We start from the raw sequence: 27,544 nt of genomic DNA, 5'->3' as shown, positions 1-27,544 counted from the left end.
TTTCCCAGCAGTAAGTCCTAAGCCAAGCACATCCCCAAACTCCCCGGCAGGCTACCTTCCACATAACAGTACTATCCCTTTTGGGTGACAGGCAGGCAAGCAGAGGGGGAGGCCACTGGTCTCCATACATGCCCTGACATGCCAATTGCTACAGTTATTGATTGACAAACTGGGTGAGTATGAGTTTCAAAACCCAGCATGGCTGACTAACAACAGCAGCATGGGGGGTGTCGAGTGGGTGGGTGTTAACGAGGGGAGCAGATGTACAAGCTGGCTTGTGGATTTTTTATGGGCCTGGGCAGAGTCCAACACAGGCAAAATATGAGCTTCCCCAAGTAGTCACTGCTCAGTGTACACCATGTCCAGTCCACTTTCCACTTGAGAAAGAAGTCCGCACCCACATCACATCTCAGCAACCAATTCACTATGAGCCAAGTATTAGCAGATACAATGTCAAGTGTGGAAATTATTAAAACTAATTTATAGTAGGTAAAGAAAAACAATGGTTGCAATAATGAGATGTGAAATCAAAATTGTCTTTACTTGATTGCATAAAAATACTTTTGAAACAAATAGCCAAAATGGTAATCTCCCTCACCCATATTTAGGGAGAAATTCCAATAGTTTGCTGTTTTTCCTAGACACAGAAATGCAGCTCAAAAATTAATAAATGCAGACACAGCGTGCCTTAGCCTAGCAGTAGGATTTCTCAGAATAAAGTATGCATTTTCCAGAATGGCATAAAAAGTACAAATAATGAGAAATCCATTATTTAAATAGAACTAAAAACTGTCACATATAACCCATGATATGAGTCCTCATAAGAAACTCAGGGTTTTGCATAGAATAACACAGTAATTTTATCTCTTTCTCTTTCTCTACATCTGCACTAAATAGTTTCAGCGTCCCTAAGGATTGCAGTGGAAGTCCCTATCTTGGCATAATTTTTAGTTGTTATAAGAGAAAGTTACAGGAAAACTTCACGTTAATTCAAATTGAGGAGACAGAATGGAAGGAGGGAGGGTTTGACAGAAGGGATAAAGTGATCTCATTCGCAAACAAAGAAAATACAGTTAACTCAATAATCTAGATATTGATCACACACATGTTAAATTATCTGTGATATATCTTTGCCTGTCTTTTGCCAGCCAGCCTGTGTAAACTGCATTTCTGCTTTCTTTCCTGAATTCACCCCTTTGTACCTTCGCTTTCCACATCAGCCAGAACTTGAAAATGTCCACGTGGCGGCCACACTGGATTGCCTTGTCCCCAGTGTCATAGGAGACATCATACTGTTTATCTGGCTGGAAAAGGTATCCTGCACACATCTGGTTGCATCCTTGGAGGATACCCTAGCAAGCAAATCAAGACAAGTTTCCGTCACAGGTCAAGACAAAGGACAAGTTTGCATCCATAGATCAGAGATGTGGGTGGCTTTGAAATGGGGCTGGTAGGAAGGAGGGACTTGGGATCACATACAACCTTTCTTCTAAGTCTTTATGAGGCCCTGTGTTTGCTCTGATGTCTTTCTTGAAGATCACCCTTGGAAAAACCTTTGCCCCTTTTTCTCTGTCACTCTGATTGGAAAATGATTTTTTGTTTCAGATGCTTACAACAAGGGACCCACTGTCCCTCTAAGAAACATTTAGAAATGTGTATGTGTGTGTGTGTTGGGGGAGGGGGGTGTTGGGGTTGTTTCCAAGACTGGGAAGTGCTATGGTGTTCAGTGGGCCAGGGTTGGGGATACAAACTTCCTATGGTGGGTGGAACAGTCTCCGGCAATGAAGAATCTTCTTCCCCCAAAGTGCCCCTCCGACCCTAAAAATCTTCTAGTCTTTTCCAGGATCTCCTGTGATGTTACCAGACACTCTATTAGGAAAGGAGTAAGAGTTTGGGCAGGTTCTGGCTCCTACAAGCTGGAGACAGATCTTTGGAATGCCTCGTGTGCAAACATTTTACTGGAGCAGCAATGCTTTGAGAGCAGGGTCCTATTATTAGATGTTTAAAGAACAAACTCATTTACAGAAACTTTTTAGCCAACATTCCTAGTTGCCCTAAGTTGACATTTGCAGCTGCTGTTCCGCCTAGTTTACTTCAGCTCTTGGGAACACAAACCGTGCTAAGAACCTGCAGTTATGTTCCAGTGAGCACTTTTTGTACTCAGTGAGGTGAGAGTTTGTGGCTCACCCAACGGCTCTCACTTTTATTTGTACGAAAGTGAAGAAACATGCAATGAAATAGTGCCCTCATAGTTTCCATCACTGACAGGGCCCTGAGCACTGAAGGGCAGGAAGGGCAGGAAGGGCAGGAGCCAACAGGAGGCACGAGTTGGCTGGAGGCTAAGAGGCAAGGGCAGGAAAGAACAGCAGTGGTTGCCTCAGTGGGGCTGCCAATCGTGTGTGTCCGTCCAGTACTGCACAACAAACACAAATAAAACAGTCCACACTCTTCTCTTCCTGTGCCTCGTAAAGGACATTTGGGCAAAGCTCATCTTTGGAGAGAGTACAGACCTTCTCCTTGACGAGAATGGCAGAGCACTGCAACAGCACGCCCATCATCTTGTGAGGGTTCCAGGTGACTGAGCTGGCCCTGCAAGAAGCACATGACACTTTGAGGAGAAGGCGCAGGAGTCAGCAGGCGGCAACCGTCCTCTTGAGGAAAACACCACCCAGTGCAACCGGAATTGGTGTATGCTTTTGATGCCGAGCCCCCGCAATTGACTAATCAAGGAGTAAACACATACTTTGCAGCCAGTCTCAGGGGCCTAAGTTGCAGATCGCCTCTTCTAAATAACCGCTATTAATAATAGCTAACATTGATGCAGAATATTTATTATGTGTCAGATTGTTCTGAGAGCTTTACAGGCATTCTGTCAATGTAGCATCATGGTTAAGGACTCAGGCTTTGGAACCAGACTGCCCAAGTCTGAATCCTGGCTCTGACATTTGCTGGTTTGGGTAAGTAACGGAACTCCTCCGTGCCTCAGTTTTCTCATCTGTAAAATGAGAAATTTTCCTTAACAAAGGATAAATGAGTAAATACAAAATTCTAATAGCCATTCCTGGAATATCTGCTTCTCACATGAACCCTGTGATGCAGGGACTATTATCACCTCCGCTTTACATGGAGAAACTGGGGCATGAAAAGGTTAAGTGCATCCTCCCAAAGTCAAATAGCTGGGAAGTGTTGGGCTGAGAGTCAAGCCCAGGGAGTTGGACTGCAGAACCAGTGCTGGTAACCTTGCCACTTAGCCTGCCTCCCTCCGGGCGACAGACTCTGGCTTCTTTCTGCCTTCCTGTTCTTATTTACAAAACAGGCTGGGAACACCGACCTAACTACTTATGAGGTAATATGAAGAGTGGCACCTAAAAGCAAGCATCAGTTGGATAATTCTAGACTTTGACTACTTAGCGGCACTGTTTAAATGCCAAATGAAGATGATATTGCCAGTTTAGGCTGCAATGATAGCTTACCAAGCACAGTCTCCTAGCACCCACATCAGTCATTTAGACACAGTAAAATGATTAAAGGGCACACTAGCTAGGACATTACAGAGACAACGGAGTGCAGTGTATGATGATTGAAACTTGGGTACCTTGCTTCAGCGGTTTACAGACTCCTTCCCAATGGCCTGGCCCACAGCTGGGCTTTGCACTTTAATATCTGTGAAAGATGTTTTCCCCAGACATAGCAACTGACTCTGAACTCTACTGCCTCTGCTCCCCCTAGAGCTAAATCCTCGCTGTGGATTTTTAACTTCTTCATCTTGCTAAGGTCCTTTAGATGAAAAATAATTTAGTGTCTATGTGACTATTGGGTGATTCAGGAAGTAAGGGCTCAAGTACTTTTCTTCTTTGTGCATAATGAAATAACCTTTGTGAAAGAGACATATGAAGAATTGTAAGAAAAGGTTACTAAATGTTTATCTCAATAAAAATCATCAGTGTTGAGCCATATTTAAAAGGCAGTGGATTTAATCAATTTTTTCATAGCTATCATTCACTGAGTCATTAAAAAATTAGAGGTAGATCTCATTAAATGTCTTAAATGGTTTTTTGAATCTCTTAGAGGTCTGAAGTAAATGATTCTTTGCTGTTACAAATGTGAAGTAATAAGGGGCACCTGGGTGGCTCAGTCAGTTGAGCGTCCGCCTTCAGCTCAGGTCATGATCTCAAGGCTTATGAGTTCAAGCCCTTGCATCGGGCTCTGTACTGACAGCTCAGAGCCTGGAGCCTGCCTCAAATTCGGTGTCTCCCTCTTTCTCTGCCCCAACCCTGCTTTCACTCGGTCTCTCTTTCTCAAAAATAAATAAACACTAAAAAATTAAAAACAAAAACAAATGTGAAGTAATAAGATATGATATGGATTCAATTTCCCTTAGAAGACACCCATGCTTTAAATTGTTAGAGGGGTGCCTGCGTGGCTCAGTTGGTTGAGCATCCAACTCTTGATTTCAGCTCAGGTCATGATCTCACAGTCATGAGATCAAGCCCCAAGACGGGTCTACACTGAGTGTAGAGACTGTTTGGGAGTCTCTCTTCTTCCTCCCCAGCTCCCGTGCATACTCTCTCTCAAAATAAATAAACTCAGAATAAATAAATAAAATAAAATCTTAGAAAAGTCTGGGCAAAATGTTTTAGGTTTTCCTGGACTCAAACATGGAAAATGGAGACTGCTGAGAGATCTAAGGTATAGTTGGACTCGCTCATCTACATTTAACATATTATCCTCTAAGTCATAGGGTCATGAAATTATCCTTCAGAGAGTCAGTCCCACTCACCTTGACACCGGCCTTCCAAAACCAAACCAGAAGGGAAGAGGCACAGTAGAGGTAGCTAAAACTCCAGCCAGAGTCCTTGCTGTGGAAGAACCACTGGTGTGCTTTCCTGCTCCCTGTCCCCCTCTCCCCTGGTCTGCCCTCACCTCTCTCACTTTGCTCCAGCAGCACTGGCTTTTTTTGATGGTCCCCCAACTTGCCAAGAACAGTCCTACTTCAGGGCCTTTGCACTTGCCCTTCCACCACCTGGAACACTCTTATATGTATCCTCACCTCCTGTCTCCCTTTATCCCAGTATCCGCTGAAATATCGCGTCCTCGGGAAGGGTCTCTGGCCACCCTGTCTCAAATACCATATACCGTGCCTTGCTTGTCCACACTGTTATCTAATCCCACTTCATTCTTCTTTCCTATGAGACAGACTAAATCTGTCTTCATTTGTGAACATCTAGCTTCCTGGACAGTAAGCTTCAGGAAGATTTTAAATCTCTTAGTTGATAACACCTTCTAGACCCTGCCTTATTTCTCTTACGTGTACCAGCTACACATTTTTTAGAAAAGTGCCCTAGATGGCTGGACTGAGGCAGGGGACTGAGTGTTCACATCCATGCCTGCCTGGCTCCTGACAGGTGCTAAGTAAATATTTGCTGGGTTAATAAATGGATCAAGGTGAGTTCATTTTGGATCAATACACTGTAGTCAGGTTAAAGTCATATCTGACTTATGATTGCATTCTCTCCGATCAGAAGCTTCTGTTCCTGACACAAAATGTGCAAGGTTAGCCATAGCATGTGAGCCTTAATTCTAGCTGGTGGGGCAGGGGCTAGCTTGGAAGCTTCTGTAGAAATGGCTCAGATACTGGGCCGGGAAAAATAAAAAGTGGAACCAGTTAGAAAAAGGAAATCACATTTGGCTTAGGACAACCCACTGAACTTAAATGGTGAACAAGAAAGTAAATTAGGGGCACCTGGATGGCTCAGTCATTAAGCGTCTGACTTCGGCTCAGGTCATGATCTCACGGTTCGTGGGTTCGAGCCCCGTGTTGGGCTCTGTGCTAACAGCCAGCTCAGAGCCTGGAGTTTATTTCAGATTCTGTATCTCCCTCTTTCTCTGACCCTCCCCTGCTCAGGCTGTCTCTGTCTCTCTCTCTCTCTCTCTGTCTCTCTCAGAAATAAATAAAACATTAAAAAAATTTTTTTTTAAAGAAAGTAAATTAGTTAGATCCACAAAGTGTCCTACCCCTTTTCCAGCAGTGAATTTAATGAGAAAGAAGAATGAAATGAATCAGTGCCCCTTTTTGTGCCCTCGGCAACCTCTCAATTAGCCTCAAGATCCCTGCATTGCTTAGTTTCTCTTCTCCACCACATGGGTCCCAGCAATCACATCTATTGTTGTGCTTATCACATTGTGTGTATGTGTTTACATGTCTCTCTCTTTCTCATTTGTTAACTCATCAGGACTCATTTGACTGGGAATCTTTTTTTTTTTCTTGATTTCCCAGCATATGATAATTGCTCAATAAATGCCTAGTGACCTGACCTGGGCTTAGTCAGACTGAAATAAGACACCGGGAGCTGAGGTAGGGCACAGCAGGGGACTGGGTGGCACAGCACCCTGGATGGCCTAGATGAAAGGCAGCCCTGAGCTCAGGCGCTTACCTTTCTATGCCACTGAGCTTGTGGCGGTGTTTCCTGGACATGAGCAGCCCACCGCCCCAGGCAGCCTGTGAGGATGCAGACAGAAGAGGGACAGGGAGCAGAGACATTTAAGAATCCAAAACCAATCACTCCACACCTCTAGTAAAATATAAGACAGAATGTAAATGGTGAAAAACATAAGTCTGCTTGACAAAAGGAACCCACACTGATTGTGGTTATTTATCATTTGTCACTTCTGCAAAAGCCCCTTCAGGTTAACCTCAAAGTGGCTGCGTGGATGACACAGGTAAGTCGGGTCTGAGCCAATGGTGTCAAGACCCAAAGGCCCAAAGTGCTGTGGAAGGCCAGGGACGCTCAGTGAGCCCCCCTGTGGCTCCGGGTGTGACACCAAACACTGGAGGCCGCCATCTGATTCTCCCTGGGGTGGAATTCGAAGGGCTCCTGAAGAAATTCAGAGAGGCGCAGCTCCGCCGGGCTTGGAGGCCCCACAACAGCAAGACATTTTTGTGGGTACCCTGATGCGTGTTTACTGAGCAGCTGGGGACACCATGGGACACAAGCACAGCCTTTGTTAGTCATGTGCTCAAACAATCGGGCAGATTACCCAATTATCCAGTTGTGAGAAGTTATATCCATAAGAGAATGGAGAGAGAAAAAGGAAAAAATACACCCAGTCACACGTGTGGAAAATGTGCCTTTTGTATTCCTGGAAAAATTGGGGACTAAATCTCTTAGTTGAGAATACCTTCCTTACACTGCCATATTTTTCCTACATGGACCAGGTTTCTTTTTAGAAAAGTGTCACAACGGCTGGACTGGAAGCAGAGGGCAGAGAGCCCAGATTCATGGCTACTTTCTATATACTGTATCTTAGACGTTTTTCCCTCTGAAACCAGTATCTTCCACTCTGTAGTCATTTGTCTAGACAAAAGCTTGCTGGAAAGGTGGCGGGGACTGTATCCTCACAAGGACCACAGAGACAGCAGTGGGCCAGGGAGGAGCTGGGTGAGTCCTAGAGGATGCGTAGGCATGTGGTGTGAACCTGGTGTGAATGGCCGGCAGGGAGGTTGTGGGGAGTGCCGAAGGGCTGAACTAACATGATGCGGAGAGAGGGCTGGCTGGGGCGTCAGGAGTCACTTGCGGCAAATCATAAAGCAGAGCTGTCTCCACCCCCAATGGAGTGGCCACTCCGTGAGTTATGACACTTACGTCGACATGTAGCCACAGGTTATATTTCTCACATATATCTGCAATCTCCTGTATCGGATCAAAAGCTCCATAAACAGTTGTACCAGCAGTTGCATTGACATAAAGGGGGACGTATCCCTATAAGGGAAGAGAGACAGGCTTGATTAGTCTTTTCAACCCTCTCCTTTCCACACAAAGTAGAAGCACTGCAGTAGCATTTCCTTCTAGCAGAGGTCAGCCAAGCAGATGTGGTGTCAGATCCTATGTCTGGGAGAATTCTTCATTGGCCCATTTACTCATTTGTTCAACAAATACATGCCAGGCCCCGCTGTAGAGCTGAAGGGGAATACAGCAGTGAGCACAACAGATGGAGATTTCTGTCTTTGTGGGTTAACATTCCAGTGGGGAGTGACAGACAACAGACAAAATTAAGCAAGCAAAATATACAGTGATAGATAGTGATAAGTTCTATGGCAAACAGTAAAGCAGGAAAGAGGTACAATAAGTGTTTAGAGTAATGGGCAGGTAGCTCTGAACATCACCTGGGTATTATACATTTTAGAATCTATGATGTTCTTTTCTTTTTTTAATGGTTTTTTTTTTTTGAGAGAGGCAGAGCATGAGTGGGACAGAAGCAGAGAGGGAGGGGGACACAGAATCTGAGCTGTCAGCACAGGGCCCGACGTGTGATTCAAACCCATGAACTGCAGGATCATGAGCTGAGCCAAAGTCAGATGCTTAACCAACTGAGCCACCCAGGCATCCCAAGCTATGTTGTTCTAAGTGTACTGATGTAATCATTATACTGAAGCACAGTTCCTTTAAAACACGGTGGAAGCTGAAATATTCACGAACAGTGGACACAGTAAAATTTTGATATTGAACAAGAAATAAATGAGTAAGTAGAGTAATAGAGCTAAGACAGGCTTGGGGGAATATGGGAATCCTAGGTCTTATCCAAGCTTAGCTCTACCTATGACCCTTGCTCAGTCCAAGAGACATTTCTGTCATCTCCTCTACTGATTAGCAAACAGCTACAGCTGGAGAACAGGGTACAAGGATGTAACCAAAACAAGGAGTTGGTAAATGCCTGACAGGTACCTGGCAGTGCCTTGGGGATACATCTGTTCTCTGAGATTTTTTTTTTTTTTTGATAGAATTTATTAAGGCTGATTCACCAAGTACCATGGGCTATCTGCCAGGGCACGGAAGCACTTTGCTCAACAAAAGCCTAAGCTAAAATGGTATTTGTTAAATTGAGATTATACCTAACAAGTAGCAAGCCTCAATTAGGCTGTATCTTCATGATGCTTGGGTAGTGGGTTTATTGAAGTACAACAAACTAATCACTTGGCATAATAAAGATAGGACAAGGCGTTTAATGATTGAATTTTTCATTTTTTAAAAAACGACATTGTATAGACACAGCTTTAAAGTGAAATCATTTCATAAGCTGGAAATAAGCAAATACTTGAGAATATAATTTTAGAAACACAATAAAATCATCTCTTATCATTAAAACAGTCTTATATAATTATTGTCTAGGGCAGAAAGAAAGTACTTTTAAAATTTTGTATATAACAGACTTCAGGTGCACCACACAGTACATACCTTTTGCTTGGCTTCAAGAATTTTTGCCTCTAAATCAGCTGGAATTATCTTCCCCCTGTAATTATTATAAAGGGAGAGAAATTAAAATGAAGAATCAATGAGATTGCACATGAAAAAACTTCAGCAGCAGCAAAAAGTAATTTAATCGGATATTTTCAACAGACCATTAGCAGCTTGGCACACTGTACTGAGTCAGTGCTTAAGCACAATAAAACAAATTTAACAGATGAACACATTTAATACATCAAGAGCCTAATATTCACTCTCCCCTGCCTACCTTTCATTGCACTTTATCAAAATCACATTGTCAGTTCCAAAGCCAAGCGCAGCTCCAGCCTTCTTTATGGAATAGTGACTCTGCAACAAACAGAGGATTGAGGTCAGAAGTTAAACAGTTCCTTGTAAAACACCATAATCCAGGAGAAGAGCATCCAAACTCACATGTTCTGAGGTGAAGAGGACCAGTTTGGGAACGGCTGCCATGCCTTTTGTCTTAACTTCCGGGAAGAACTTGTAGCGAGCAGCCATGATGCTGTACATGTTGGAGATGGCTCCCCCTATGAGCAAGCAGATACAGGGGGAGCTGTGGCGCTCCATGATTATTGTTTCTAATAATTAAGATTCTGAGCTGGTGTCTTAAGAGACAAGGGAGGTAAGAAAGGGGAGGGACAATATCCTGATAGGTTCTGCTGGCTATCCTATTGCCAGGGCTTCCCCCTGGCCCATTGGCCTTGGGAATACAAGTAGTCACACTCATTACCAAAGCCATGTAGGCAATTTGGCTGGAAGTGATTCATGTACTCCAATGCCTGTTCCACCTGAAGCCTAGACAGAAATATAAGAGGTGGCAAAGGCAGTGGCTGCAAAGAGACAGGTGAGTTACAACCTTCCTGCTTTCACTCTCTGCTCAATCTATTTACTGAACAAAGATGAATCTATTCTTGGAATGAGAAAGACAGAGAAGGAGAGAGTAATGGAGCCTGCAGAAGGAAACAGTGACATTGTCTGGATACTCTCCTCAAAGGAACAGCTCAACTGAGTTACTGAGTCATTTAGGAGAACTCTAACTTTATTAAAAGCAAACTCATGTTTACTTAAATAAAGACACAAGGAGAACTGAAGTAACTATCTAGGTATGGCTGGCCAACACAAACTCCTCACGTTTGCGTCAATTCCTTGACAGTTAAATAGGCAAATTCATGGTTGACTTGAGTTGCCTGGACAATTGTAATTATTTCTTCTCCTGTCCTTGTACACAACAATCATGCTGTCTCTGACACCATCTCACACTCCTACTTACCTCTAAGAATATCTTTCCTTGTTTTAAAGATTCTTACTGTGTCTACATCTAACTAGAGGTTCAAAGTAGATATGCTATTTTGGCTGCAATCGATTGGTCAACTGATAGTCTTGATTCATTGATACTCAGACCAATCAAACTGTTGTTGACAGACTGGTGTCATGTGGCATGATTTGAACACAACCCTTGTGAGTTTGTACAGGTGAGGCACAGGCTCTGTTAGTACACAAGGAATACAGCATTCTTGCTAGCCTTCAGTCTGACAAAGATACGGCAGGATTATTGGGGGGAAAATTTTTTTAAGGTCATGATACTTCCACAAACTCACTTTGTGTTTAGTGTTCTCAGGGATCCCAAGGATCCATGCTACAAATCTTGAGGAGAGTCAGGAAAAGAGAAGAGAAACATACCAGGGGAAAATATCCCATCACCATCTTTACTTGACCATCCAACTATCTCTCTCATCTTCTTAAGCGTTATTTGCTCCATGAGGACAAATACTGGTGCAATTTCATATGTAAACCTGAAAAGGTGGTGAGGGAAAAAATGATCACAAAGAAGTCAAACCACTTAGTTGGGGAACACAGATAACTGGTATTTGTACTTGGGTTCTAAAAAAAAAAGTATTCAAAACCACTAAAACAATTTATTTCCTGGAAACACATTGAGTCACCAATCATAAAATATCAGAAACCAGCCTGGGTTACCTAGAGAGGTGGTGGAATTATCTGGCCTGTGACTTTTCACCAACAAGATAGATTTTTATCTGAATGGAATGTCTTAGATGTGGTCCACCCAGAGAAATAGAAGGAAAGAAAATGACTTTCCTGGATCTCCTTCACCTTTAAGATGTAAGATGATGCAAATGTTAATTGAAAAAACTGTATTCTAAGTTCTACATATAATTGGTTTGCAACTGACCGAAACCGACTGCCAGTTTCATACTTGTAGAAGCGATAAAACTCAGAGCCAAAATCTATATTTTAAAAACAATGTAAACATCTGGAAGCTAACTGTGAATCTAATTGGAAATATTGACCCAGGTTTTAAAGATCTCAATATAATTATCTACATGATTTTTCTACTAATAATCCCCAAGGACAGCTATGTTTCTATAATCCTCTGAAGTCAATATCTGTCAAGAATAATTACAAGTGATGATTTTCTAATTACCAATTATAAATAATAAGAAGAGAGTCAACTGGCACACACAGCTGACTGTGGGCACCAGATGCCCGGGCAGGCTAGCTTTGTCTTCTAACAAACTGATTGTGAAGTAGCAAGCCATACTCTTCTCAACGCAACTGAGAACAGAAGCACAGTCAAGTAGACCAGTCATTGAAACAAGATTGTGGTGCCAAGGACGGGGCTTAAGAGAAATCAAAGAAGGTCCATCCACAGCAAATTAAGCCAGAAATCAAAAAGATATTTACTGACTCTGAGGCTCTTTGTCTTTTTTCTTTTTGCTTGGTCTTCTTAAGCTTTGAGCCTATCGTGTGGGCTCAGCTCCGACCATGCTTGCTGAAGAGAGATCCCTAGATTGACTCAGCCAAGTGATATGGGGAGACTTTATCATTGATTAGGGTGTTTGGGCTGAATACCAATATCGAGGACTAATGGGAATTCTTGCTGGCTTAATGATTTAGAAAAGCTATTTGCAAGGATGAGGTAATAATTGTACAATAAGACACAGGTGAAGCTACTAAGTTTTGATCATGGGGGGAAACAATCAAATCAATCACTTGGTGGTAAAAGATGACAAAGAGATCCTGGCGGACCCTCAGGATATATCTGTTGGTAGAAGAATTTTGTTTCCAAAAAGAATGTGTCCATTTTCCTTGGGAGGACCCTTGAAATTTAGGCGGAAGACCCTTGGAAATCATGTGTTCAGTTACCATCACCTCTGGAGGTCACAATCATGCTTTGGTTCTGCTCTGAGCCCCATCACCGTAGCAACCAACACTCCCTCATGTCTGATGGCCTGATAAAGGAAGAAGAAGAGAAGGATTCCTGGTTTAGCCTGTGCTGCTGAGTGTACCAAGAGGCAAACTCATGATGTGCTTCTAACCATTCTTGAACAACTGTGGTATCAATGGTGCCACTGAGTTTTGGAAATGTTGGAATGGCAAAAATGTATGCGTGGTGGAGAGGTACTGGTGTCAGTGTGTGTGCTAGTGCCTCACAATACCGAGTGAGGAGGCTCTCTGGGAAAAGGCAAGGAACAAATGCAATCACACACCACAATATCAGAACCTTATCAAGGACTAGATGAAAGCTGAATTGGAGTCAAGTCAGTGTTAGATGGCCAGGTAGGAACTGCATGGGAGAAAGGAGAAGGGATGGCACTGAAGGCTAGGGGTTTGGTCGACTTCATGATTTAAATCAATTTAGGTCCCAGGTTTGCATGAATTAGTGGTTCTACCTATGGACCAGGAATATGGCCATTATTTGCAGGATTAGGAGGAAGAGTCTAGAGAGTTTGATCATGAGACTATTTGATCTCATCTATTTCAATTCCCTTATCTGTACCAGGTACCCAGTTCCTAAACTCTTCTTTCAGTTTTGTTCAATATATACTTATTGAGTGACTATTCTCTGCCAGGTGGTGTCTTATGTACTGAGGAAACAAAGATACTAGACACCATTTCCAACATTGGTGAAGAAGCTTCCTAGGATGAATCCAGCATTTGTTTCTTGGCCTTGCTGCATCCTGTTTGACAGTCACTGCCTAGGTCTCAGTGACCAGTTATCCCACAGCTAACACCAAGCTTATCCTGATTCATGGCTTTAGTCCTGACATCCTCTCTTGGAAGCTGACAGATTGGTCCATGGCTGCTGATCCTCAGCTAAGCCTGACAGATGGACTAACATGGTGTTCCCTATTTCTGACACTTCTCTGATGCTTTCCCTTTCTGGGCCTTGTTTACAACTGGGAGTCTGCCTGTGACCAAAGCCTTATAGAAGGCCTTAAAGTTCACCCTAAAGCAGTGGATCTTAACTTAGCTGGGGTCAAGGAAGCCTTTGGGGATCCTAGGAAAACTATGGTCCCTCTCTTCAGGAAGAAAATGAGGATATGCACATCATTTTTGTATGCAATTATAGGAAATTCTCCTCTTGCAACCTGGACTCCAAATGACAGATGAAAGTGAACAAAGCCAAGAGAGCAAAGGTCAAATATGGATTCAAAAGAAGCTGGTTAGATGCTAAAGTCAGCGTACAAGATGGCATTTCAATCAAAGAACAAGAAACTAAACCTTCAAATAGCTCTGGGGTGAAGTAAGAACACGGGACTAGAAATTAGGGATCAAAATAGGATGGTGACACTCAGGAGTGACATTAAGGGAGAGTTGGGAGTCCTTCTATGTTGAGTAGGGTAGTGAGTCAGCCTTTTTTTAGTGATTCAACTGAACTTCCTAGTGGGATTCACTCTAAACTAAGGCAAATTGATCGTTAAGAGCTCTGTTTCTATTGTGGCAGAGTCTGCTGGTTGCCAACCAGTATCAATTTTCCTTTGCTTCATTCAATTTTATTCTGGGTTGCAATTCACCTAGATCAAAGACTACATTTCCTAGCCTCCCTAGGTGTGGCCATGGGACTAAGTTCTGGCTAAGAGATGCTATGGGAACTGCTGTGTGGAGCTTCTGGAAAGGTTGCTTAGAAAGAGTGTGTTTCCGGGGCACCTGGGTGGCTTAGTCGGTTAAGCGTCCGACTTTCACTTAGGTCATGATCTCGCAGTTCGTGGGTTCGAGCCCCACGTCGGGCTCTGTGCTGATTGCCAGCTCAGAGCCTGGAGCCTGTTTCAGAGTCTGTGACTCCCTCTCTCTCTGACCCTCCCCTGCTCACACTCTCTCTCTCTCTCTCCCTCTCTCCTAGAAATAAATAAAACATTAAAAAAATTAAAAAAAAAAAAAGAGTGTGTTCCCCTTTTGACCACGCCCCTCCTCCCCTCCTTTCTTTCCTCTCTCTTCCTCCCTCCTTCCGTCCTTCATCTCTCCCTCTTTCCCTCCCTCCCTTTCATCCTTCCTTCCTGCCTCCCTCATTTCTAATTCTGGAACATATAAGTGATAGCTAGAGCTCCAGCAGCCAGCCTGCACCATGAGGTGACTCTCAGTATGAGAGCCATGAGCTACAGTATGGATTAGAAAGGCACAAGGAACCTGGATCCCTGGTGACTGTCAAACTGGGAACTTCTTTAATGAGAGAAATAATTTTCTATGTGGACTCTCTAACTTTACACTCCTCTTAGATTTCTCCTCCTTACAGATGTGGCCGCTGTCCCATCTTCACCTTAAAAGAGAACACATCTGAAGGGAAGCTTAGAGAGTCCCTCTGGTGTCCAGAGATGATGAGAGACACAAACAAAAGAGCTGGGAGGCAGCTCAAATGGCAATGGTGGCCTGTATAGTGGCTGCCTCTCCTAGGTGTGTTCACTGCACCTCGCATACAACAGGTACTTAAGACTGGTGCTTTTTTTTTTTGTCTGCAGAACCACTCTGTAGGATGGAGATTATTATCTCCCATTTTCTGAAGAAGACACTGAGTCTCTGAGGAATGCAGTGATTTGCTTCAAGATCTCAGTTCGTGCATGTCTGAGTCAGAATTCCCAGTCTTTTACCTTCCAGCTGTTTTTCTATGATGAGCGACAACTGCCTACTGCAGGTTCCTCTCTAACAACTTGCCTAGCAGTATCAAATGACTGATAACTGCCACAGAAAATTTCTCCTGCGTAACTTCTATTTCTATGACAATAAAGCATTAGATACTTGAAACCATAACCTCATAACAAGGGGGCTGTAATAGATCTTGCCATTAAGATTACGGGTTGTCATCAGGTATGTGAGGGAAGGCTGTTGTTTGCATGTGGGCACTGCTCAGCCTGCAGAGTTGTGCTTGGTGGCCCTGTTTTGGAAGAAAAGAGCTGGACGTGCAATGGACAACTACATACTTGTGAAGTTTTCTTTGGATCTTCATTGGGTCCTTGCTCGGAGAACAGATCTCATAGCTATCTGCACAGGCAGGTATAAATGCATGAACCTAAATGTTCTATTTTCTGTGAGCAGTCAGATACCCTACGCTTTGCCACTCGAATTAGGAGACTAGATAGTTCTTTCTGAAAGACTATATTGAGGAATATAGTCATTACTTTCTATTAGCAATGCCACCCAAATGCAATGATAGAGCAGGCCAACAAAATGAGTATGTCACTCATTTTGCCTACTCTGCCAAAGAACAATCCTTTGGCCATCCTTTCCCAGGTTTATTCTGAACACTGTCCCCAGATGGAGAAGGAACTGTCTCCAGGGAGCAAATTTCTGCATAAGCCCCTGACAGTGCTGCCACATTTCATGATCTTCCAGGGGAACTGACTTAGAACAATTTCTAGATAATAGTTATTACTTCTTCAGACAATGCCTTGTCTCCAAAACTGACAGAAACTATTTCACTATGTTAAATAACCTTCTCTATCGATCTGTTGGAATCGGATCATATTTTATAAATATCCATTGTATTCAGTACAGCTGCAATTACTATGTGCCATTTAGTTGGACTGGCCTTGACCTCAGATGGCTGGGACATATTTTAGTGTTTCATGGCTGAGCTGAGGTAAGGAAAGAGTAAGGGACTTCATTTAATGAACACATAAAAAAGGAAATTTGTGAGATCTCTCGGATTAAAGAAAAGCCTTTTAGGACACTATCTGGTCATGAACTCACAAAAGAGTAAGTTCCTTTGATTTACCTTGAGATCGGGCCACATGTGTTAGGAAATTGCAGCTGAGATGCCTACAGGATACACACTTAAAGATGCTGGGTAAATTCAGTGCCTATGTTAACATGAGTGCTTGGGCTTAAAGGATATATACCTTTCACCCTATTTTTCTCATTTTTTTCCAAATAGTTAAGTTTTTTAAAAAAAGTTGTACTGCCTAATTTAAAATTGTTCCTTAGTGTGAGATGCTCCAATTAAGCATTAGTGTCTTTTTTCAAGTTATAATTAGTACATTATGATGTCTGGGCTTGCTGATATATTTGTGTTTCACATATCATACCACAGTAAAGGTTGCAAAGGCGAAATTTTTTTGTTAGAGGAGGCCAAACAAGCAATTGTGTCTTTGACCCCAATTCCTCTCGGCTCTTCATAGCCTCGGTGCTCCAACATAGATACTCTGTGACGTGGACCATGACTTGCAAACAGGGAGCATGAAAATCATTTTTGTTTTTAATCGACCTCATCTTCTTTGCCTTATAGCACTAAAAACCTCACTTGTCACGTTTGCTTTTAAAAATTGGTCACTGCTGTTTTAAATTAGGGAACAATGCAGGAATCCTTAATTAACAGAAACTTTTCTGAATGTTAAATGTTTTGAGTCACAGAATTAAATAGCTTTGGAACACACATGTATCAATGGATAATTTTAAAGTGCATTTTTAGGTTTTGTGGCTAGTAGTAGTTTGTTGAAGAAAAATAGAATATCTTGAACTTTAATGACTTACATTCTATCTTGATGTCAAAGGGAATTTCTCATTTTAAACAATACCTCCCTTTCACTTAAATTCATTTTTCAAATCTACTTCACCATGGACTTAGAAAGTGGATGGTTATTTTCTAAATATTTTCACAGTGACTAAAACACATGTAATTCTTATGTAATTATTTTGAAAATTATTGTTAGAAAATTGTTTCATTATTTTCCCCTGATACTTTAATAGAATGTGAGGCCCTGGACTGGGTGTCTAAATAGTGGTAAAACATGATCATAGTGTTCAGAGAAAAGACAGTACTCAGTAGTCTCTCACGACCCTCCATCAACTTATAACCTGTCCTTGTCTCCAAAGAGGGCATGCATATATAGAGGAAAGAGGTGATTGCAAGAAATCTACCCAGAAGTCTTACAGCCCCAGAGCCTTAGAGTCAGTTTCATATAAATTTATAGGAGATTGGAAACAAATTAAGGTTTTGCCAACTCAAACAAGTACAGAAAAAATGTCAAATTCAGAAAAACAATGAGTTATTTTGAAAGGAATATATATCACTACCAGCTGGATTTTGTTTTAGAATTTTTAGGTAAGCAACAGGTGGATCAAACTAGCTTGTGGCTTTCTGGAAACTTTAACTGTGAAGGAACTATGCCCTAAAGGATGAGGACCAGTGTGCTTAGGTGGGAAAACAGACCAAGATCATACTCTAAAACGTGACCTCTTTAGATACATCATTAAGAGACATGGATTCTCTTAACATGAAATTTCACACTAAATTCTGAAAGCCAGAATTATTCTTTCTCATGACCATGCTTTTAGTAAATTGCATTATTCATTAAAAATAGTTTATTGAGGGGCGCCTGGGTGGCTTAGTCGGTTAAGCATCTGACTTTCGCTTAGGTCATGATCTCGCAGTTCGTGGGTTCGAGCCCCGCGTCGGGCTCTGTGCTGACTGCCAGCTCAGAGCCTGGAGCCTGTTTCAGAGTCTGTGTCTCCCTCTCTCTCTGACCCTCCCCTGCTCACGCTGTCTCTCTCTCTCTCTCCTAGAAATAAATAAAAATATTAAAAAAAAAAAACTTAAAAAAAATAGTTTATTGAGTACCTACTACTAAATCAGGACTGTGATAAAGTTAAATATTTTAAGAGAAAAGATGACTAGGGAAACTGTAATAACATTGTTATAGAACCATTGGAAGTGGACTTTTAAAGCAACAAGCCACAATCACACATCACTGTTGCCTATATGAAAATAATACGTGGAACTTACATGTTGGTATTGGCAGTTGATGTCAGCCATTCACCAGCTAAACCAATGATATCCAGTCCAGTGGAGAGCTGGTTGAAAAATCGAGGGTGACCTGGAGAGATGAGCGACAGGCAAGCATCAAGGCAAACACAGACTTTTCAAGCTATCTTCAAAGCAAAGGCTGGCCACACTGATGGGGACTTTATCCCAAGAGTCTAACAGGGCTGCACAAGGATACTGAAGAAGGGAGGGCGGGCAGACCTACCCTATACCAACTTTTAGCATTAATTATGTTCCCAAAACCTATGTTACCGAAGCAGAATGCTTCAAAAAAAATTTTTTTAATGTTTATTTATGAGAGAGGGCAGTGGAGGCAGAGAGAAAGAGGGAGACACAGAACCCAAAGCAGGCTCCAGGCTTTGAGTTGTCAGCATGGAGCCTGATGCAGAGCTCAAACCCACAAACCATGAGATCATGACCAGAGCTAAAGCTGGATGCTTAACCAACTGTGCCACCGGGGCACCCCTGAAGAAAAATGCTTTTAAAGTTAAAAAAAATCCTTTGTCATGAAACTAATAATCTTTCCAGTATCTAATTTATTGACTTTCAGATGAACTCTGTCATAATGATTTTTTTAATTACAAATCAGGATATGGTGGTCCTGATTTTATCCATAAGTGTTTCAACTTTTAATTTAACATCCCAAGGATTTAATCCCCAAGTCAACATTCGCTGATGGAGGAGAGCCTGAAGGACTTAGATAGGGTTTGTGGCTCTGTGGACCACACCAAGGCCAGGGAAGATGGCAGCTCTGGTGCTGATGTCTCTGGGTCCCTATGTCACCCAAATATGATGTCAAGCATTGGTGTGTTTTTGTCCACACATAGTCAGGTGACCATTAAATGAAATTTATTGCTGAGATGACTTGGCAATCTCCTTTGTGAAACAGAGGCAAATATAGCTTCATTCACTCATCAAGTTGTTGGTAAAATAATTGTTATTACTCTATAACCCTAAAACTCTTTATAACACAGACTCTGCTTTAAGAGGCTTTGTTCTCAGCAAATTCAGGACTGTTGCCAAGTTTTGGCCAACTTGGCTTTCACAAGAAAACTCAACCCCACATCAGCAGGCTTGGCTAGGCTGTCATGAAGGTGTCAATGCAATAGATTATCTAGGGGTGTGTGGCAGAGACCTGGTATTAGAGAGATATGCTGACTGCTGAGTTTCCAGTAGAAATTGCTTTTGCCTCTGAAATAACTGTCAGAGAGCTGGTGCTTGAATGTTCCTGGTCTGAGCTCCCTCTCTGAAAATGTCTGTTCTTCCTTGGATGTAATGGGGACTCATTCAGAACATCCAGACTAAGACTTCTTATATCAGAATATATCAATTTCTGCATCTCAAGAGTCCTCAAAAAATAATCCTAATCTTCAGGGGGAAAAATGAAAAAAGCATAAACAGTAAGCTTAGTGCAAGTATGGGGCCAGATTCCAGACATTTATATAGATTATGCTAAAAAGCTATTCCACTATGCTCAGTGCCAACAGAATCTCTGAGATCTCCTGCAATGTAACAAACTTTGTTGAAATCCATTAAAAACATGCAATATCCACTTGAAAACTTTCCAACAATAAACATTTCATTTTAAGACCAAATATACATATTTTTAAATTTGTCATAAATAAATGCAATCACACTTTTTGACAATGTATCAAAACAACCCATCTTTGCAGCAGAGATGAAAGATGGACAATGATAGACAGACTGACACAAACATCCTCAAATAAAAATGAAACCGCATCAGGGCGCCTGAGTGGCTCAGTCTCACTTCAGCTGAGGTCATGATCTTGCAGCTTGTCAGTTCAAGCCCTGGGTAGGGCTAGAATGGCTCAGAGCCAGGAGCCTGCTTTCGATTCTATGTCTCCCTCTCTCTCTGCCTCTCCCCCACTCTCACTCTGTCTCCAAAATAAACAAACATTAAAAAAATTATTTAAAAAAAGTGAAAAAGTATCTCTTTGTCCATTGAACATATGAAGGAAACAAAGTTGTCTAAAACCTTACTTTTATCTTATGACTGTAGTACTCTGCCTCTAAAATCTTATAGCAGAATTTCTATCAAATAACAAAATGATCTATTTTAAATTTTAATTTCAATTCTCTATATTCAATGAAGTAACACATGATATATGTGGAACTAAGCAGCACATGGTCTAAAGCCGGGTAGCGGGGAAAAGAGTTATTTTTCAAAGTAAAGTTTTTCAATGAATAAACTTCAAGGGGAAAAAATGGAGGGGGAAGTTTATTATTAAGAGACACATCAATTGGAATGTGGGGAATGAATTATAAAATTATAATTTATGAATTATAAAATTCATGAGACCATTGGAAATTTGAACATTGAATATCTGATATTAAGGAACGATAAATTTTGGATTTTTTGATCTAACAATAGATTATGGTTATTTGTTAATGTTCATTTATTTATTTTGAGAGAGAGAAAGAGAGAGCGTGCATGAGTTGGGGAGGGGCAGAGAGACAGGGGAGAGAGGGAGTCCCAAGTAGGCTCTGTGTTGTCAGTGCAGAGCCCCATATGGGGTTTGATCCCATGAAGCACAAAATCATGAACTGAGCCAAAGTCAAGAGCTGGATACTTAACCAGCTACACCACCCAGGCATCTCTTGTGGTTATTTATTTTTAGAGAGTTCTTGATGGGGCGCCTGGGTGGCTCAATTGGTTAAGCCTCCAACTTCAGCTCAGGTCATGATCTCACGGTTCATGGGTTCAAGCCCCGTATTGGGTTCTGTGCTGACAGCTCAGAGCCTGGAGCCTGTTTCAGATTCTGTGTCTCCCTCTCTCTCTGACCCTCCCCTGCTTATGCTGTCTCTGTCTCTCTCAGAAATAAATAAAACATTAAAATTTTTTTAAAAAAAAGTTCTTGAGAATGAAGAGTATTTATAGATGAAACAGTATGTTTGAGATTTGCTTCCATATGATAGAGAAGGGAGGGTAATAGGTGAAACAAAGTTGGCAGGAGTTGATAAAAGCATTGTGTATACAGGGTTGATTATACTATTCTACTTTTGTAAAAGTTCAAACTTTTCCATAATAAAAAGTTAAAAAAGAAAAGCCAAGGAAGTTGGTATATCTACTGTGACTAAGGGCTGACCAGTCTCTGTCTCGGGTCACAGAGACTTTATATATACCGTTTCTTTTTTCAGAAATTGTTAACTTGTAAAGAAATTTCCAATACCATCATCATCTCTTCACAAACTGCACCCAGATCAGTCTGTTTTCACTATTAAAACCCAATTCATCATTTTGGCTGAGTATTAATATCCTTAAAAAAATACCTTGAACTGCATGCAGCTACCTGTGGGGTTTACCCTATTGCTCTGATCTAGATCTAAATTACAGATCAGCAACAAGGAGTTGTATTTTCATCTGGCAGCAACAGAATGCCTTCCCAGGGTCAGCACCTTGAGATGCAGGTTTCACACTGCCTGAGAGACCACAAACTCTATAAATGCAAATATCCACTCCCAGAAGCTGCTTGAAGAACAGGGATGAAGGGCTGCAGGCTAAATATCTAAGTGGAGTCAGACGCTGGGCCAATAAGAGTCCATGCTCCTATGGCCATGGGAGGCTTCAGTTTTGGAGGCAATATGAGCTGCTATTATGACAAATGGTCATATGACAGATGGTCTAAACTCTAGAGGTATGAGCAAGGTGCAAGTGGTATGTATGTGTGTGACATTTCTGCCTAGCTAACAGAAAGGGTTGTGGGTTGAACTGTGTCCCTCAAAAAGATATGATCAAATCTTAACCCCTGGTTCCTGTGAGTGTGACCTTCTTTGGAAAGAGGGTCTTTGCAGATGTAATCAAGTTAAGATGAGTCCATAATGGATTGGAGTAGGCCTAATCCAAAGATTGGCGTCCTTGTAAGAAAAGAAAACTTTGGGGGCACCTGGGTGGTTCAGTTGGTTAAGCATCCAACTCTTAGTTTCGGCTCAGGTCATGATCTCATGGGTTCGTGGGTTTGGGCCCTGTGTCAGGCTCTGCACTGACAACACAGAGCCTGCTTGAGAGGGAGGCTGTCTGTCTGTCTGTCTGTCTGCCCCTCTCCCACTCACACTGTCTCTCTCAAAATAAATCAATAAACTTAGGAAAAAAGAAAAGGAGAGAAAACTGTGGACACATTCACAGGAAGAACGTCATGGGAGGGTGAAGGCAGGGATCGGAGTGATGTCACCCACAAGCCAAGGATGCCCTCGTCCACGAGCAGCTGGAAGAGGCAAGAACAGAGCCTCTCTAAGAGTCTTCCAAGAGGGCATGGCCCTGCACATCTAAATTTCAAACCTCTAACATCTAGAACTGTGGGAGAATAAATTCCTCTTGTTTTGAGTCAGCTGGTTTGTGGTAATTTGTTATGGCAGCCCTAGAAGACTAATACAGAAAGGGAAGGAAATGGGCCCAATTCTCCCCTGTTGTAGGGGCAGGCAAGGGTAGGATTTATCAGAAGGAAATAGGCATGAAATGGAGGAGAGAAAAGAAGTAGAGGACAGGTCATTCTGCTCTTTTTAGATTGTGAAGAGTCTAAAACCAAGAATGAGAAAACTCTTTTTACAGAACTTGACATAGCACCCCATGTGCTTGTATTTCTTAATTTATGTTTACAACAATAAATGATGATGAGATTTTGCCAGAATTGGGCCTACTACCCACTGCTACTGCCCAAGATCATTCTGTGGTCACTGAACATGTTGACCAGGGTTTGTGCTTCACCTTGAACAGGAGTTTGCTGTCCTCAACTGGCAAGGGTACAATGGAGGGCAAATTTCCTGCTGCACGTCTGCCTGGCTCTCACCCTTACCTGTACGGACACCATACTTCAGGGTGTCTCTGCAGTCAACCAAGATCTGCTCCAGGGACTCCGGGTGGTCAGAGAGCTCCAAGTTGAAGCCCTCCATGCCTTCCAGCAGCTGGTGTGGGTGATGGAAGTCCAGCACCTTGGTGGAGCGATCAAATGTCTTGCGGACATAGTTGAGGAGTATGTCTACCACCTCCAGGAGAAACTGCACAGTTTGCTCTTCCCCGTTCTTAGCCGGAAGCAGATCTGAGGGGGGAAAGCCAACAAGTGGTTATCGCCTGGCTCATGTCTGGATTGCCTTTATCCAGAAATCCCTAATATCAGCCACGATAGCATTACAGACCTAATATATGCCAGGTTATGTATATACATTGAGAATCTGATGTACCATCTCCCCAGAAAAATGCACATTTGCATACAGAATGGTCTTCTGTAGTGTCCTTAGATAGAAAACTAGAAGATGGGGCTCAGAAAAGTGGGAGAGGGAATTGCCATCTCTCTCCCTCTTGACCTCATCCTTTGAGCTTGCACTTCGGGATACCTGGAGGTGATTTTGGGCTCTAGCCTCTGGGAGGCAGAGTCCGGCTGTGTTAAGCAGGGAGGAAAACTTAGGGGGCCCCAGCGGAAGCTGTCAGCCATAGCTCAAGAACAGATTGGCTGTACATGATGCTCAGTGTAGATTCACCAGATTATCTCTGAGGTTTAGTGAAGTCTTATTGACTGTTTGGGTCTGGCCTCCACGGCCTGTGGGGAGTTAATGGAAGGAGGCGGGTTTCAAGCTGTTCAGGAGAGACTGGGAAAGCACCTCCTGAGACAGAGTTGTGAGGACAGCGGTAATTAGTGAAAGATCTCCAAAAGGAAAAGGGGTTTCAGAACAGCACTTGGTCATTAGGCCCAGCCACACAGCTTCCCACAGAGTGATTGCGTTGGTGTCGCCAACCTTGGAGGATAAATGCTATCATGGGAATCACTGGATTTTCTTATATGTAAGATTCCTTCATATTCAGCGATTCTATGGAACCATATTTGTCCCTGCAAGTGTCTTCAGAGTTGGCTGTTTTTATTGACTGCCCTCATCCAGTACCCATAGTGATGAGGCCCGGGGCAGTGGGGAAGGAAGGAGTATATTTATTCGAATATTGGAAAAGGAGTTTCATGACAGTTCAGAAAAAGTGATGACATTTTTGGTAACAGAAGTAAAATTTCAGGAAAAAGTCAAGAAACTCCAGTCAAGGAACCTACCAGATAGGACTGGCTGGATAGGACTGGAGAGGGTTGGGCATGGAGAGGGTAGGAAGGTGGGGACTACCTCGAGCAAACAGGTTGGAGAAGTCAGTCTCCGTGCGCCGGAAGCGTCCATCCCTGTCGCTGTTCTCACAGGAAAGCAAGTTCTTGGAGGACTGCCTCTCCTTGAAGGCGCTCACAAGCCGGCTCTTCTCTTCCAGGCTGTTGGCCCTTTGCAAGAAGCCTGTAGCACAAGGCGCTGGGTCAGAGGAAATGCACTCAATTCCCAGCCTTGGAGGCTCAGCTGCCAGGCCAGATCTGCTCTCCAAGCAGGGTTCTTGCTTCTCATGAGAAGAAGCAGAGTATCTGCATTTTATACATAAGGGCTTTGGCACTGCTGGCCTCCAGGCGGGGAAGGGGCAGTGCCAAAAGTCATCAGTGGCACAGACCCAGTCATGCAAGAGAGCAAAACAGTAAGCAAAGCCCATTCTCCTCTCCAAACATGACACTGAACTCAGAATTAAGTCAATTGGACAGCTTCCACTCCAGTAACCAGCCCCAGGATGGGGTTTTAAGGGGAAGGACACAATCGGAGAGGATGCTGCCGGCACTGGGTTTATGGGAGATGCAACCAGAGGAAGGAGGAGGTGAGGACCAGCACTAAGGATTAGGGAAGGTGTTTTCCTCAGGCACCAGGTAATGCTCACAGGACTGAATGTAAGTGTAATTTTTCTGATCCAAACCTGACATGCCGCTGTCTCCACCCCACCCCCTCTCCTTGAATAAAGGTACTGGGGAAAGAGACAAGGAAGCCCAAAACCTTATATGTGGTGACATTTAATTCTATAAATACTTACTGAGCACATTTTTTTAATGTTTATTTTTGAGATATATAGAGAGAGAGACAGAATTCGAGCAGGAGAGGGGCAAGAGAGAGAGGGAGACACAGAATCCAAAGCAGGCTCCAGGCTCTGAGCTGTCAGCACAGAGCCCAACGCGGGGATAGAACTCAAGAACCATGAGATCATGACCTGAGCCAAAGTCAGACACTTAGTTGACTGAGCCACCCAGGCGCCCCTTACTGAGCATCTATTGTGGAAAAGTACTTTGCTAAGCCACTAGGACAGAGGGCAGATAGAGATAAATGAGACAGATCTCCTACCCTTCACAAACCTACAGTTTGGCAGATGGTGACCAATGTTGGAATAAAGCTAGAAAACCATCCCAGAACTCTGGAGTGAATTCTGAGCCCAGGGTGGGATTCAAAGCACCTCAGCTGCTCCTCAGAAAGAGGAGGAAATCTCTCCTATCTGAGGTGAACAGCGCAAACACCAGTGGCAAACAGAGAAGCAGGTTGAGGCAAAACAGCTGGAGACAAGTAGGAGCTCACTCCTTCCCTCAGTACCTATACCCATGCCCTCTGGGGCTCGGACCTGCAGACCCACTCCTTCCCTCAGCGTCTCCTCCAACCCGGCCTCAGTCTTAGCCCAAAATGCAACACACAGAAAAGAAGAAGAACATTCTAAGCTTCTTGGTGACCTCAAAGCTGTCTTTGTAGGTACCAATATCCTTGGGGAGTCATGCACATCACAAGGCAGGCTTGGAGGAAAGTCCCAGGAGGTCCAAGGAGAGGCAAGTTACTGTGGGGAATCCAGCTTTACTTCCCCAGGACTGCAATTCAGTGGCGAGGGGCGAAAGAAGGAGGGATGCAGGGGGAAGGCTGCAGGGATTGGAATCCTCCCATACACAGGAGCAGGGGCTATTTTTGGAGGGAAGAACAGGCAGCAGGCCTTTCATTGTTCCGAGCACCCACCTTGTAAACTTCTCACTAAAACCGCAAAGGACATCAGGAGGGGGTAGGACACTATGATAGAGCTCCACAGTTGGGTGTAAAGATGGGGGTTGTATCCTTTCCCTCTCCCCTTCCTCTACTTTCTGAAGTTCCCTTAGAACCCCCAGAGTCCAAGACCCGGAGCCAGCACTCATTTGCCTGAGGGAGGCAGGAGCACTTGGCTCATGAGGTCCGAGACTGCTCACCTGGTCCTGGAACAGCGAGCTACAGAATTTGCCAGGCTGAAAAGACCAATCATGTGGCCTGGTGGAAATGAGGTCTGCCAGTTGAACCCCCACTCTTCAGGTCTCTGACCTCTGGTTGGCTCTGACCCACTCCTTGGTAAAGTCTTAAGTCTCTACCTTGAAACCCCTTAGAAACGCCTTTCCTCTGGGCAGCCACAGGACCTATGACCTTGATTTAGGCTTTGGATGTTATCTCCAAAGGAGGTGCTGACACAGGCATTCCCAGAGGTGTCCCGATAGGATTGAGAGATGACAATTATGACACAACTTTAAATCTGCTTCTCGTCCTTGGGCCACACTCCCTGGAGTGCATTAGCAATCAACGTTTCCTATAAACCCTGTACTTGTGAATAGCACACTTACAGTGCATTAGAAATTGTGTTGAAAGCCATTAATTTGCTGTTTAAATACTTAATGCATATTGTTATCAGAATAACAATTTCTTGGAAGGTATTTGTTTTCTAAAACATTGGAGGCCTCACAAAAGGTAAATGACCCAGACCTCTCATGGCTCTGAGAGGCTCTGGAAAGAAACGTATGCTTCTCCAAGGATGACCAGGTGGAGGATGACACTAAAGTCAGTGCTTTGACAACTTCCCCGGCTGGCAACTGTATTCTCTCTTGCTCTGCATACCACCTGTGAGAACCTAGGTTAAGCCTGTGAGTGACTGGTGACCCAGCTGGACATTCCTGACAGGCAAAGAAGAAAGCAGAGGCAAGCTTGTAGCACTCTGGCTAGCTTTAAGAGAACGGGAACAGGAGGCAAACCCTGTCATGACTCCTCTGGGCAGTGAGGAGATCCTGAGGCTGATTCCTTACCCCTGTCCCCAAACTCAAAGGGCTGGGGGGGCGGGGGGAGGCACTGAGTGGGGAAAGAGCGTAGGGAGCTAGAAAGCACTTGGCTTGAGCAAGTTGTTTCCAAATGTGTCTGCGAGCTCTGCAAGGCATAAGGGCACACGGTCAAGGGTAAGTAGGGGCTGAAACCCATCCCTCCTGTTCTTGCTCACCCAGCAGTAGCACGGAATTGCATCTACCTAGAGAAAGGAACTCTTTTTCTGATTTTTATGGGCTGAAAGTACCTTGCCAGATCTCCTCTGCCCCCCCCCCCCCCCGTTTTA

The 27,544-nt window shown here is 43.3% G+C and overlaps 1 protein-coding gene across 1 annotated transcript in view; it reads right to left on the bottom strand.

The window, feature by feature from the left end:
• Positions 1 to 27,544, bottom strand: part of GAD1 (glutamate decarboxylase 1) — a 38,194-nt gene that overhangs the window by 4,710 nt on the left and 5,940 nt on the right. The window contains exons 3-13 of the mRNA XM_077751107.1: positions 24,436 to 24,594; positions 23,130 to 23,372; positions 18,280 to 18,370; positions 10,944 to 11,056; positions 9,675 to 9,790; positions 9,511 to 9,590; positions 9,234 to 9,288; positions 7,644 to 7,760; positions 6,435 to 6,499; positions 2,511 to 2,589; positions 1,203 to 1,352 (exon numbers count right to left, since the gene is read on the bottom strand). Coding sequence (XP_077607233.1) covers positions 1,203 to 1,352; positions 2,511 to 2,589; positions 6,435 to 6,499; positions 7,644 to 7,760; positions 9,234 to 9,288; positions 9,511 to 9,590; positions 9,675 to 9,790; positions 10,944 to 11,056; positions 18,280 to 18,370; positions 23,130 to 23,372; positions 24,436 to 24,594 — 1,268 coding nt within the window. The remainder of the gene's footprint in view (positions 1 to 1,202; positions 1,353 to 2,510; positions 2,590 to 6,434; positions 6,500 to 7,643; positions 7,761 to 9,233; positions 9,289 to 9,510; positions 9,591 to 9,674; positions 9,791 to 10,943; positions 11,057 to 18,279; positions 18,371 to 23,129; positions 23,373 to 24,435; positions 24,595 to 27,544) is intronic.

The sequence above is a fragment of the Crocuta crocuta genome, unplaced genomic scaffold (genome assembly GCF_008692635.1).
Source record: "Crocuta crocuta isolate KB4526 unplaced genomic scaffold, BGI_CrCroc_1.0 scaffold219, whole genome shotgun sequence".
Taxonomy (NCBI): domain Eukaryota; kingdom Metazoa; phylum Chordata; class Mammalia; order Carnivora; family Hyaenidae; genus Crocuta; species Crocuta crocuta.
Note: the sequence above shows the minus strand (reverse complement) of the source record. Positions and strands in the feature narration are given on the sequence as shown.